Source organism: Sceloporus undulatus, chromosome 7, assembly GCF_019175285.1.
Source record: "Sceloporus undulatus isolate JIND9_A2432 ecotype Alabama chromosome 7, SceUnd_v1.1, whole genome shotgun sequence".
Classification (NCBI taxonomy): Eukaryota; Metazoa; Chordata; class Lepidosauria; order Squamata; family Phrynosomatidae; genus Sceloporus; species Sceloporus undulatus.
The window spans coordinates 11,180,229-11,192,881 of record NC_056528.1 but is presented as its reverse complement, the minus strand read 5'-3'; the positions used below and the strand labels follow the sequence as shown (position 1 = coordinate 11,192,881).

The 12,653-nt window shown below is 48.6% G+C and overlaps 1 protein-coding gene across 1 annotated transcript in view; it reads left to right on the top strand.

Annotated features, from left to right (window-relative positions):
* The first annotated feature begins 1,455 nt into the window (after positions 1 to 1,455).
* ESPN (espin) overlaps positions 1,456 to 12,653 on the top strand; it is a 68,601-nt gene continuing 57,403 nt past the window's right edge. The window contains exons 1-2 of the mRNA XM_042477909.1: positions 1,456 to 1,791; positions 3,587 to 3,780. Of these exons, the coding sequence (XP_042333843.1) occupies positions 1,483 to 1,791; positions 3,587 to 3,780 (503 nt within the window). The 5' untranslated portion in view covers positions 1,456 to 1,482. The remainder of the gene's footprint in view (positions 1,792 to 3,586; positions 3,781 to 12,653) is intronic.

The following is a 12,653-nucleotide window of genomic DNA, read 5'->3' as shown; positions in this document are numbered from 1 at the left end:
ATCTTTTCCAGTGACTCGTGTCATCTCATGATGTGTCCAAAATTGGATAGATTTAGTTATTTTGTCGATAAGGGTTGCCCTCGATTCTCCATCTCCTGATAGTTCTCTCTGTCTCTCCATATTACTTCCTAGGTGTCTCTGAGCATCCCAGGGTTCCCCAGTTTTGAATATGCCCATTCTCTGTGGCTAGCTGCGGTCGGCAGCCTGGCAGCCTTCAGCACAGCCCTGATGTTGTCCTATGAAACAGCTGCCCTCACTAAGGCTCCGGGTGCGAGTCCCGACAAGCAGCCGGCCAGCAAAGACACTGGAGCAGCTTGCAGCACCTATGTCTGAGCGCTCGCCTTGCCGACAGATTGCAGCCCTCTGGGATCAAAACATTGGGTTTTGCAAAACGAAACATTCAGGGGTTTGTTTTGGGGTTTTGGGTTTCCATGGGGGGGATTTGAACCTTGGTCTCCAAAATAGTAGTCTGATGCTCACACTACTACACCACATTCTCAAAAGAACATGATTGTTATTATTATTATTTGTATTATTATTTGTATTATTATTAGGGTCAATGTGTTCCTGGGCATGGCTTCTTTAAGAGATTATGCAGAAATAATCCGGTTTGAGGCCCCTTTAACTGCCCTGTCTCAGTGCTAGGGGATCCTGGGAACTGTAGTTTATTGTGGCACCAGAACTCTCTGACAGAGAAGGCTCAACGTCTCAGTTCCCAGAATTCCCTAGCATTGAGTTAAAGCGGCCTCAAACTGGATCAGAAAACTGGGCAGAAAGAACTCAGGAAGAGCAGGGTTTGCTGCATCCCAGAAAGGAAGAGCGGCTGGAGACGTTTCCGTAAATGCCTGACTCAGAAACAAGTGCAGAGGCTGAGCCAACGGGAGAGGACTTGGCAACCCGGATCCTGGCGGAAGGAAAGGCGAGGAGGAGACCCATCCCTTGGAAGTGGCTTTTCGTTTCACCAGCCTCCTGTCAAACCACTAGGCCACACTGCTGCGCTTCTCTAAATGGCCGATGGGAGGATGGCTCCTCTTTTGCCAGGACTAGGGCTTTCTCTTTGCATCAGGGGTTCGTGGCTTTTCTTTGGCCGCGTCCTCTATTTTCCTCCAGGGCCCTCCATTTCGCAGCCCCCTTGTGTGACCCCAGCCAGGCCTGATGGGATGTGCAGTCCTCCCTTTGTGGGGTGGCCTCCTCGATGGCCGGAGGACGGCTGGCTCTGGCCCAAAGGGAGGGAGGGAGGGAGGGAGCAGCCGGGGATGCTGGGCCTTGGAGTCAGTCCTGCTCCCGCCTGGGAGGGAGGGAGGGAGGGCGGGGGCCCTGGAGGAGGAGGAGGAGCGCAGGGAGGAGCTCGCCGGAGGAGGAGGAGGAGGCGGAGGCGGCAGGTGCCGGGCGTCCGCTGCTGAGCCCCGGCGGCGGCGCGGGAGGCAGGCGGGCAGGCAGGCAGGGCTGTCCGGGGGGCTGTCCGGGGCCCGGCGTCGGAGCATGGCGCTGAGCGCGGAGCGCGCCCTGCAGGCGGCCCGCCAAGGGGACCTGGAGCGGCTGCGGGCGGCGCTGTCCCCGGAGCATCCTCCTCCTCCTCCTCCTCCTCCGCGGGACCCTCTGGGCGCCTCGGCCGCCCACCACGCCGCCCGGGCCGGGAAGCTGCACTGCCTGCGCTTCCTGGTGGAGGAGGCCGCCCTGCCGGGCAACGCCCGCGCCAGCAACGGGGCCACGCCGGGCCACGACGCCGCCGCCACCGGCAGCCTGCCCTGCCTCCAGTGGCTGCTCCAGCACGGCGGATGCGCCCCGCAGGTCAGCCCGGGGCCCTGGAGGAGGAGGGTGGCTTTAGCAAGCCAGGGCTGCTCCCGAGGCAGAGCCACCATCCCGGCGCCTCTTCCCCAGCTCCCCAATGGACCCCCCTTGGCTCCCCCAAACCCTTCCGGCTGCCATCCTCCAGAGAGACTGCATGCAAAACAGGGGCCCAGCTTTCCTGAGCATGTGCAGAGAGCCCCTTCCTTCAGTGCCTCCGGGAGAGGGAGGGCTCCCTTGCGCTCTGCAGGGAGGCAGAGATGTCTTTAGGAGCCAAGCTCAGAGGAAGCAGGGGCTCCCATTTCTGGTGCGCCTGAGAGCCCTCCAAGAGCCCTGTCCCTCCACAGCCTTCCTGGGGTCTGGCAACGGAGGGGAGCCCTGTGGCCTCTTCCATCAGGGACAGATGCAGCTGGACGTACAGCTTGTGCTTGGAGACCCTTGTTGCTGGTCTTGGCTTAGCTTGACCCCAGAGACCTCCAGGTCCTCCTTCCAGGCCTGGCAGACTCAGCAGGGAGCTGGAGGGCCCTCTTCTTTCCCTGCCCAGTGGCTTTGGGGAGCTGGGTCTCCCTGAGTCTACCCCACAGAAGCCTAACTAAGGCTTAAGGCCCTTGGGCTGTGCCATGTCCTCCTCCGGGGAGCAATCCCATCCACCCACCAGCAGCTGAAGAGTAGTTACCAACAGGTTACACCTTAGAATATTTGGGGGGGGGGGGGTTCATCCTCTGGCTCTGGGCCCCAGTTCTCTTCCTACCCTCCGCTCCCTTGTTCTCTGGCATTCCTCACCTTCTTTTGTCTCCTCTCCTGATCCTCCTTCCTGCCTCCGCTCCCACTTTCTTACAACTGACCCTTTAAGCATAGTTTACAGCTTGTGTTTGTGTGCCTTGGAGACCCTAATGCAGCTTATCACTGGGTTTTCTTGGCCATATTTGTTCAGAGGAGGTTGGCCATTGCCTTCCCATGAGGCTGAGAGAGTGTGACTTGCCCAACTGGGTATAATGGCCAAACAGGGAATCGAACCCTGCTCTCTGGAGTCCTAGTCCAATGCTCAAGCACTGTGCCAGCCTCGCGCGCGGCTTATTTGCAACAGCATCTGGAGAGGTGCATGAAAGGACCAAGAAGTCAGAACAAATCAGGGTCCCTTTCTTGAGTAGCAAAGATGCTTCTCTCTTGAATTTCTGCCCCGGGTGGGCTCACAATATATATATTTATATCAAACACAGTTAAAGCAATGGATAATGCAAAAGCAACCACTAATTCAAAATGGAATAAGGGATGTTAAAACATAATGAGGAGAAGGAGGATGAAGTATAGCAAACGCCAAAGAAAATGCCACCTGCAACACCCAGATAACAGTCGGAGGCAAACAAAGAAGTCTTTGCCCACCAGCAAAAGGAGAACAGACTATGTTTGGGAACTTGGATGGAGATGATGGGAGTTGCGATTCCTTGGTCCCTTTTCAGGCCAGTGTCCCACCAGTTATTAACCCCATTGCCCAACCCAGCCTTTCCTATACTCACGGCTTGGGTCCTTAACACAAAGAAATGGCCTTGGCTCACCTCTCCTGTCGGCTCACCTGCAGATGTGTCTGGCTCACCTTTGGCAACCAGGAGAATGGCTCTGGAAAGAAGCCTTGAAGGTGAACTTCCACAGGAAATTTCAACCCTTCTATACTGAGCAACGTATTCCTATGTCAATTTCAGAGTCCTCTAAAATGACACATTTGGCGCTCGCGACTTTAAAGGGATGGTGCTCAGCTGGTCCATAACCCTCTCCATTGTGTTTTCTCATTCTCTTTCAGGACACAGACAACTCTGGTGCCACCGTCCTGCACCTGGCCGCCCGCTTTGGGCACCATGAAGTGATAGACTGGCTCCTGCGCTTCGGGGGCAGCGATCCGCTGGCGGCCACGGACACGGGGGCTTTACCCGTCCACTACGCTGCAGCCAAAGGAGACTTCCCTTCCTTGCGAATCCTCATCGGACATTGCCCCAGGTAGGAGAGGGAGACTTTGGTCCTGGGTCAATGTGGCTAAGGTGCATCATGCGCTCTGGAGGCAAGTTTGCTTTGGACTCCAGATTCCATCAGTGGTTCACAGCTTCTGGGGTGATGGATGTTCAGTAGGCTGAACATTTCTTTCCCAATAATTTTGGCACCTTGGAGAGTTCAATTAAAGCCTGGACTCTAATCCAGAGCAAAGAAATAATGCTGCTTTGACAACTATGGCCCACTGCTATGGGATCCTGGGAGTTGTCATTTGTTGTGACACCAGAGCTTTGATTTGTTTGAATCTGAGATTTGACTGAATCTGAAAAGTAGGTTGTGTTGGAATTACAGTTGTGTCGGTGGTGTCACAATTGTGACTAAATAGCGATCATGCATACAGAGCTGTAATGGATAAGTCAGTTTAGGTAAATGCAGCCCTGGTCATCTGCTGTGCTGCTCAGGTCTTGCAAACTCCAGGCAACCCTATGATATGGTCTTTTTCCTTTTCCAACCACCTCACACTTTAATCACCATTATCATCTATTTCAGTACATCATGATATGTCCAAAGTACAATAGCCTTGATTTTAGGGAGATTGCAGGCTTGATTTGCTCTCTGACCTATTAATTTTCTTTATTGTGCTGCTTCCTTGGAAAACTGATAGCATCCAATTTGCCCTCTTTGGATTCCATCTCATGGTTTTCCCTATGAGCCAAGCTAGACAGTGGATTCTGGGTGTTGTAGGCCCAAAAAAGAATAACTTGTGCCAAGCTTTGGGTGGGCTCTGGGCCTCCCTCCCTGTCTTTCATCTCAGCTTTGGAAGAAAACCAAATCCCAGCCGAGAAAAGTGTAGGGAAGGGGTTTGGCTGGCAATAAACTTGGTTTGTGGATTTGTTTTGCGTGGCTTTGCTTGTCCTCCGGTGTCACTTCCATCAAGGCCTGTCCCTCTCCCCTGCGCCCCAAACAAAGGCACATTTTAAACCTTGATGGAAATATAGCTTCCCTGGCCGAGGTGGAGCCGCGGAGGATTTGCACACTGTGCTTTTGGGAAGGAGTGATAACATAGCGGCCTTTGTCTCCACCGGAGGTTATGTAAATGGATTAAGCGGCGGCCGGCCGGCAAGAGAGGAAGGGTTTTTTAAATGTGTCCAGTGGAGGAACAGAGAGTTTTCATGCCTAGGAAAAGCTGCAGGGGAAAGAGTGAGATACCATGAATGAATGGGGTGCATGGCTTCTGTGTGTTTGTGTGTTCATGGTTTGCTCATAGACAGTCAAAGAAATGGGTCTGAGAGCAAACCAAGCCCGAACGTTTCCTAGATGCTAATATGACTGAATGGAGACTATCATACTTCGGATGCATATAAAGTGTATATGAAACGTAAATGGATTTCATGGTTAGACTTGTGTCCCATCTCCAAGATATCTCTCATATGTGTGTGCGCGTGCGTGCGTGAAAATATCCTGATACCCGCAAAAACTTCTGGTCCCAAGCATTCCAGAAAAAGGAGACCCAACCTGTAATACAATTAATGCAAACATGGCATAAAACTTGCAAGAAAGAGGCCCTCCTAAGCCTCCAGCCCTTTGCTTTGTCCTCCTATCTGTCCTCAGTGGCCCTGGTTAAATTCCTTGTAAGAGGCCTAGCAATCCCAGGGCGATTCTTGGTCCATGCGCTGCCATGCTCCACGTCGCACCCTTGGGACGTGCGGCACATTTTCTAGACCTGGGCGCTTCCTTCTGGATTAAGTTGTCATCAACTGGTGGGAGTCAAAGCCTTAGCCTGCTCTGCCCCCAGAAGGATCTGCATTCCTTTGGGGCTGTTCAATAGGCCTTCCTCCATCGTCACAATGCCCCAGGTGCCCAAACTGGACCCAGCAAAGTGGCCATCCAGATCTCCCTTTAGCAATCCTGTTTGGCTGTGAGCTTTGGGCTAATTCTGATGCAAAAATCACAGCTGAAGAGGAAAACAGGTCGCCGATGACTGGCCTGATGGCTTTGGGTCTGTGTTTTGCAGATTACGGGGCCCTTAATCTCATTTTCCATGATGAGGCCTATAAATAACCTGGATCAAGAGAAGGGAGCTGGCCTGGTAATTAAAAACCTGGCCCATTCATGGAGCTCTTTTGCAAGGAAACGGTTTTGCAAACCTCCCAGATAAAGTTGGTAGAGACAGGAGGGATTGGGAAAGTTGTTGTGGTTGCTGTTGTGGTTGTGTGCTTTCAAATTGCTTACAATTTATGGTGACCCTAAGGCCAACCTATCATGGGGTTTTTCTTGGCAAGATTTGTCCAGAGGAGGTTTGCCATTGCCGTCCCTTGAGGCTGAGAGAGTGTGACTCCTTGCCCAAGGGTCACCCAATCGGTTTCTATCGTTGATTTGAGAATCACACTCTGGTCCCTAATCGTAGACCAAGACTCAAACCACTATGCCATGCTGGCTCTCAACATTATGTTTATATTTATATCCTGGCTCTCTCCCGATCATAGGGATTCAAGGGGGGACACGGAAGACAGACATTCTTATAACTAAGCCCTTGGATGGAAAACCAGCGCAGATCTGTTATGTTTATGTTTGCAGTCTGCAATAGTTTTAACACCATTAGAGTAATAAAACATGCAAAGCCAGAAATTGTGCACAACCTCTTGCTTTGCATAGATTGCCTATATAATGGGTTGCGTTGTGTCTGCATCTTGTTGTTGTTACCATGTTTATATGCCACCTGAAAGGTAGGTACATGATTTTAAAAGGAAGAGGGAGAAAATGAGAGAGAGAGAGAGAGAGAGAGTGAATGAAAGCTAGGCACTCCATTGTTTCTCTTCAAATGAAGCAGCAACTAGCTTCAGCGATTCTCTTCCTGCTGCAAGAAAGTCTTTAAATGGTGCAATTTTGGAAGATAATTCACAGTTCGAGGCATTCAGTGGGCCTTTTGTATTCTTTGGGTTTTGGTTCCAGGATCCCCCACGAACACCAACATCTATGGATGCTCAAGTCCCGTTATATACAGTGGGGCAGTAGAATGTTGTTGTTGTGTGCGCTAAAGTTGTTTGCGACTTTTGGCAACCCCAAGGCAAGCTTATCACAGGGATTACTTGGCATGTTTGTCCAGAGGAGGGTTTGCCATTGCCCTCCTCTGCGGCTGAGAAAGTGTGGCTTTTTCAGTGGGTTTCTTGGCCAAATGGGGATTTGAACCCAGCTCTCTAGTCATTGCCCAACGCTCAAACCACTGGACCACACTGCCTCTCCCAGGGCAGTAAAATGATATAATTGGTAGATGAGGGGAATGCTGTGGATGTAGTGTATCTTCATTTCAGTAAGGCCTTTGACAAAAGTCCCCATGACATTGCAAACAAGCTTGTAAAATGTGGGCTAGACAGAGTAACTGTTAAATGGATCTGTAACTGGTTGACTGGCCGAACCCAAAGGGTGCTCAACAATGGCTCCTTTTCATCCTGGAGAGAAGTGACCAGTGGGGTGTCCAGTGGGGCTCTGTCCTGGGCCCAGTTCTATTCAACATCTTTATCAATGACCTGGATGACAGAATTGGGAGCATACTTATCAAATTTGCAGATGAGACCAAATTAGGAGAAATAGCTAATACTCCAGAGGACAGGATCAAGATTCAACATGACCTGAATAGACTAGAAAGCTGGGCCAAAGCTAACAAAATGAAATTCAACACAGAGAAATGTAAGGTACTGCACTTAAGGCGGAAAAATGAAATGCAAAGATATAGGATTATGGGGGACACCTGGCTGAATGAAAGTACATGTGAAAGAGACCTAGGAGTCAAAGTAGACCATAAGTTGAACATGAGTCAACAGTGTGATGCAGCAGCTAAAAAGGCCAATGCGATTTTAGGCTGCATCAATAGAAGTATAGTGTCTAGTTCAAGGGAAGTCATAGTGCCACTCTATTCTGCTTTGGTCAGACTCCACCTGGAATATTGTGTCCAGTTCTGGGCATCACAATTTAAAAATGATGTGGAGAAACTGGAGCCATGTGTCCAAAGGAGGAGAACCAAAATGGTGAAGGGTCTGGAAACTATGAAGCCCTATGAGGAACGACTCAGGGAGATGGGGATGTTTCGCCTGGAGAAGAGAAGGTTGAGAGGTGATATGAGAGCCCTGTTTAAATACTTGAAGGGATGCCAGATTGAGGAGGGAGCAAGCTTGTTTTCTGCTGCTCCAGAGACTAGGACCCGGAGCAATGGATGCAAACTGCAGGAAAAGAGATTCCACCTCAACATTAGGAAGAACTTCCTGACAATAAGCAGGGACGTAGCTAGGATTTTAGGAAGGGGGGGGTAGGGTTTCAGACTAACGTGCCCCCATTATAATGGGCTTGAGTGTGGCGGCGCAGCAGCACACACCATTCATTTTTCTCATGGAAGGGGGGGGTCCGGACCCCCAGATCCCCCCCTTGGCTACATCCTGCAATAAGGGCTGTCCGACAGAGGAACACACTCCTTCCTTGGAGCGTAGTGGAGTCTCCTTCCTTGGAGGCTTTAAACAGAGGCTGGATGGCCATCTGTCAGTGGGGATGCTTTGATCTGGATTTCCTGCATGGCAGAAGGGGGTTGGACTGATGGCCCTTGCGGTCTCTTCCCAACTCTGTGATTCTATGATTCTATATAAAATTATATAAAAAGACAAAATCAGAGTTTGCTTTTAAATAAATAAATAAATATCCTGCCTCTTCCGATTGAGGATCGAGGTGGGTAACAGCAAAGTGAATACAATAGACAACAATAAAAACAACAAGCCCCAAAAACCCCGACCTATCCCTCCCCCCAACTATAAAATTAAACAGTAAAAAATGTTTTAAAAGTACATAATAATACATCAAAGTTAAAAAGCAAACCACAAATAAGAAAAATAATAAAAGGAAGGGGATTCAGTATGTTCTGGACATTATCAATCGGGGAAGGCCTTCCGGAAGACAAAGGTTTTTGTCACCTCTTTAAAAGCTTCACGTGAGTATAACTGGCAAATCTCTTCCGGAGGTCATTCCACATTTTTGGAGTGGAGGCAGAGAAGGACCTTTGGGAATTTCACCGCCAGCCCGGTCTTTCTAGATTGTAAAAGGCTCTTCCCGGAGGATCAGAGAGTACAGGAGGATTGTATGGGAGGAGGCCTTCCTTCAAGGAGACTGGACCCAGGCCATGTAGGGTTTTAGAGGGGATAATCAACATCTTGTACTGAGCCCAGAAGCTAATAGGCAGCCAATGTAGTGATTTTAAAATAGGTGTAATATGGTCAAACGTGGATTTTCCGGCGACCAGTATGGCTGCCATGTTTTGTATCAATTGGAGCTTCTGGACATGGCACAAAGGTTGCCCCATGTAGAGCGCATTGCAGAAGTCAAGGCGAGAGGTTACTAGAGCATGTACGACCGTTTCTAGGTCCTGCTGCTCCAGGGAGTGGCACAACTGGCGCATCAGCCGAAGCTGACAGCAGGCACTCCTGGCTGTCGCATCAATCTGAGAAGACAGCTGAAGCGACGAATCCAGGAGCATCCCCACGCTGCGGATGCAGTCTTTCAGGGGAAGTGTAACCCCATCTAGAACTGGCGAACTTATCTCCATACCCAGATTGGGGTTCCCTTTCACGAGTACCTCTGTTTTATTTGGATTCAGCTTAAATCTATTTTCCCTCATCCAATCCATTACCGACTTCAGGCAGTCATTCAGGGGGGAGATGCCCTCCTTGGTCACTGAAACAGTCGGAGACATGGAGAGATAGATCTGGGTGTCATCAGGGTACTTATAACACCGTGCCCCATGTCTCCGGATGATCTCTCCCAGCGGCTTCATCTCAGTGTTAAACAGCATGGGGACAGGATGGCGCCCGGAGGGACGCCAGATCTCAGCTGTCCCATAGATTTCTGAATTTCTCTTATTTAAAGGTTGAATCCCTGGATACAGAGGGCTGGCTGTATAAAGCACAAAATTCACACGAGATCTTTTTCACAGAAAATGGCATTTTTCTGCAGAGAATATCATATTTATACCTGGAAATAATAATAATGATGATAATGATAATAATAATAATATTTATTTATACCCTGCCTCCCCAATGAGATCGAGGCGGCTTACAACAATATTAAAATGCATTAAAATACAATGCCCCGTCAACCCACCCACCGTAACCAATAAATCACAGCAAGAAACAACAACAGTAAAACAATACAATATATTGTCTTCCGTACAGAAAACACTGCTTCCTTTGGAAGACTGCTGTGTGTGAATCTTGTCAAGAAAATCCCAATGGCAGGTTCAGCTTAGGGTCACCATAAGTCGGAAACGACTTGAAGGCACACAACAACAACAACAACAACAGCAACGAAGTCTGAAGACAGTAGCACAAGTGTGTCTGCATGAATCTGCATGAATGAACTGTAAGCCGCTCTGACAGCCGGGGTACAAATGCCGTAAATTAAATCAATAAAAATAAAATCTGCAGCCAGAAACATGGCAGTGGACGATGGTCCACTTTGTTGTGTGACTTCCGCCGGAGGGCTCCACTTGGTCCAGTGTCCAGAGTCCCTGGAGGTCTTCTTCTTGTTGACTGTGTTGGTTGAGAGGGCTTTTCTTTTGTCTACACCCAGGATTTCCCAAACTCTGGCTTCTCAGGTTTTGTGACTTCAACTCCCAGAATCCCAGACCGTTGGCCTAGATAGCCGAGGCTTCTGGGAGTTGAAGTCCAAAATGCCTGGAGCACCGGAGTTTGGGCATCGCTGGTCTACAGTTTTGGCTTCACAATGTCAGTAGAGTAATGGATCCACTTGGAGTCAATCACTGAGGATGGAGCCATCAACATCTCTGGGGCTGCGTGCGTGGTTTACTGGTACTTTAGTGCCTGGAAATTTGGGGCATGGCAGATTGCATCCTTTCGTCGTCAGTGAGCCAATGCCTCCCAAAGGAAGTGTCCTCTGGGCTCCTCTCCCCCTCCCCCCCCCAGATTAGGCCATACAGGTAAATACAAGTCACCTAAAGGGATTAGGATATATGTCAAGCAGGTGACCTCGAGGTGTCGGCTTAGAAGCCCAAAAGGCACAAAAGGAAGCACCTGTTGCAGGTGGAAGTGGCAACCGGTGTTGAGAGGGATGAAATGGTTCCTCTTCCAAGACTCTGCGTTTAATAGGAATTTAATTGTAGGACTATATAGCCCAGTTGGTACAGTATTGGGGGGGGGGATTTGCAGCTGGATGGGCCACAAAAGTGTATCCGTTGTGCATCTCTTGCGTCCTGAAAAATGCTTGCAGGGTACGGATATCCCGACCCAATTCCTTCCTCTCTGAAAATTAATACACAGCACCATTATTTTACTTTGCGGTTGCCTTTCGTCCTTCTTGGGTGAGTTTCCTTTCGGCTGCTCTTTTCCAAAGGAATGGGAAAGTGGTCTTTTTAGACCGCAGCACCCAGAATCCCCCAACCAGCAAGGCTATTCACTGATTGGCTGCAAAACTATGCAGTTTTAATATATCCTGCCTTGCTTTCGCCCCTTCGCTCCCTCCCTCCCTCTCCAGTCATTCCCTGAAATTGAAATAAGCACACGGTCAAAATAAGTTTTATTTTGTTCCTACTGAATTGATTATGCATTCTTTAAAAAAATCAAAGTCTGGGGAACGAAAGGCTTTATTTTCTGTAGCCACACATTATTTTGTCGTTTGTTGCTTAGTTCAAAAACCACTCCAAACAAAACATCCAAGCTTTCATGCAATTGCCAGGTTATAATTATAATTAACTCAATAAAACACTTAGTATAGCCGCACATTGTTTCACCATAATGTAACATCATCATTTATCACTTAGTGCAAAGGCCATTGCAAACAAAACATCCAAGCTCTCATGCAATTGCAAGATCATAATTAAAATGGACTGAATAAAGTATTTAGTGTTTCATCGAATGATTGCTTTTGTGCAATAGTTTAGAGGAAACTACTGTAAATCAGAATGGGACAAAATGAGCCCTGGGTAAGTAAATAATAAACTTTATTCTTATACCCCGCCTTTCCGCTGCAGCAAAGAAGGCGGCTTACGTTACTGGAATATGTTGGAATAATACATACTTTCAATAAATAAATGGACCCCCCGCCCCCCTTTGAAACAGGATGAAATACAATACAGTTTAAAAATGAAACCTGTTAAAATGACAGCAATTTTCTAGTAGAGGCAGTGCTTACATCAATAAGGAGAGTAGAGGAATTAGATTGTAGGGCAACCTGTGGATGTCTCACTTCTGGCGTTTTATGATTGTTTTGCTAAAGAGAAAGTGACACAAGCAAAGCAGAGGAACGGTATCCATGTGGTGCAAACAAGGTGCAGAATTTGGGTTTTCCTTTTGAAATCAGAGCCCAGCTCTGCTGCCTTTTTTCCAGGGCTGCCGGCTTTAAATAGGCTTTTGATTAACCAGGGATGATGCCCGGTAGGCCTTCCTTGCTTTCGTGGCCTCCTCCTCCTCCTCCTCCTGCTGGCTTTGTGCACCTCCTTTTTGCTGGGATCACTGGCCTCTTTAGTTAAGAAACAGCATGAATTATTTACCACCGGCTGAGGACTCTCTGTTCGCAGCACCTCCTGCAGACAGTGCGGCGCTCGGCTCGGTTACGGGCGCATGCAACTGGATCTCTGGTAGCCCTAAGACATGCGCTAGCGGCTAGGAAGAAGGGGAGACATGTGCCACTTGTGTGCACATATAAGTGTGTCTGCAGCTTAGGTTCTGACTTCTTGCTTTTTCCAAAGTGCCACCGCATCCAAAATCCACAAAACAATCATACTTTTATTTTGTGTTTTTATTTTTTAATGTTATTTTTATTAAACATTTTTCTACTAAATAATAATAATAATAATAATAATAATAATAATAATAATAATAATAATAATA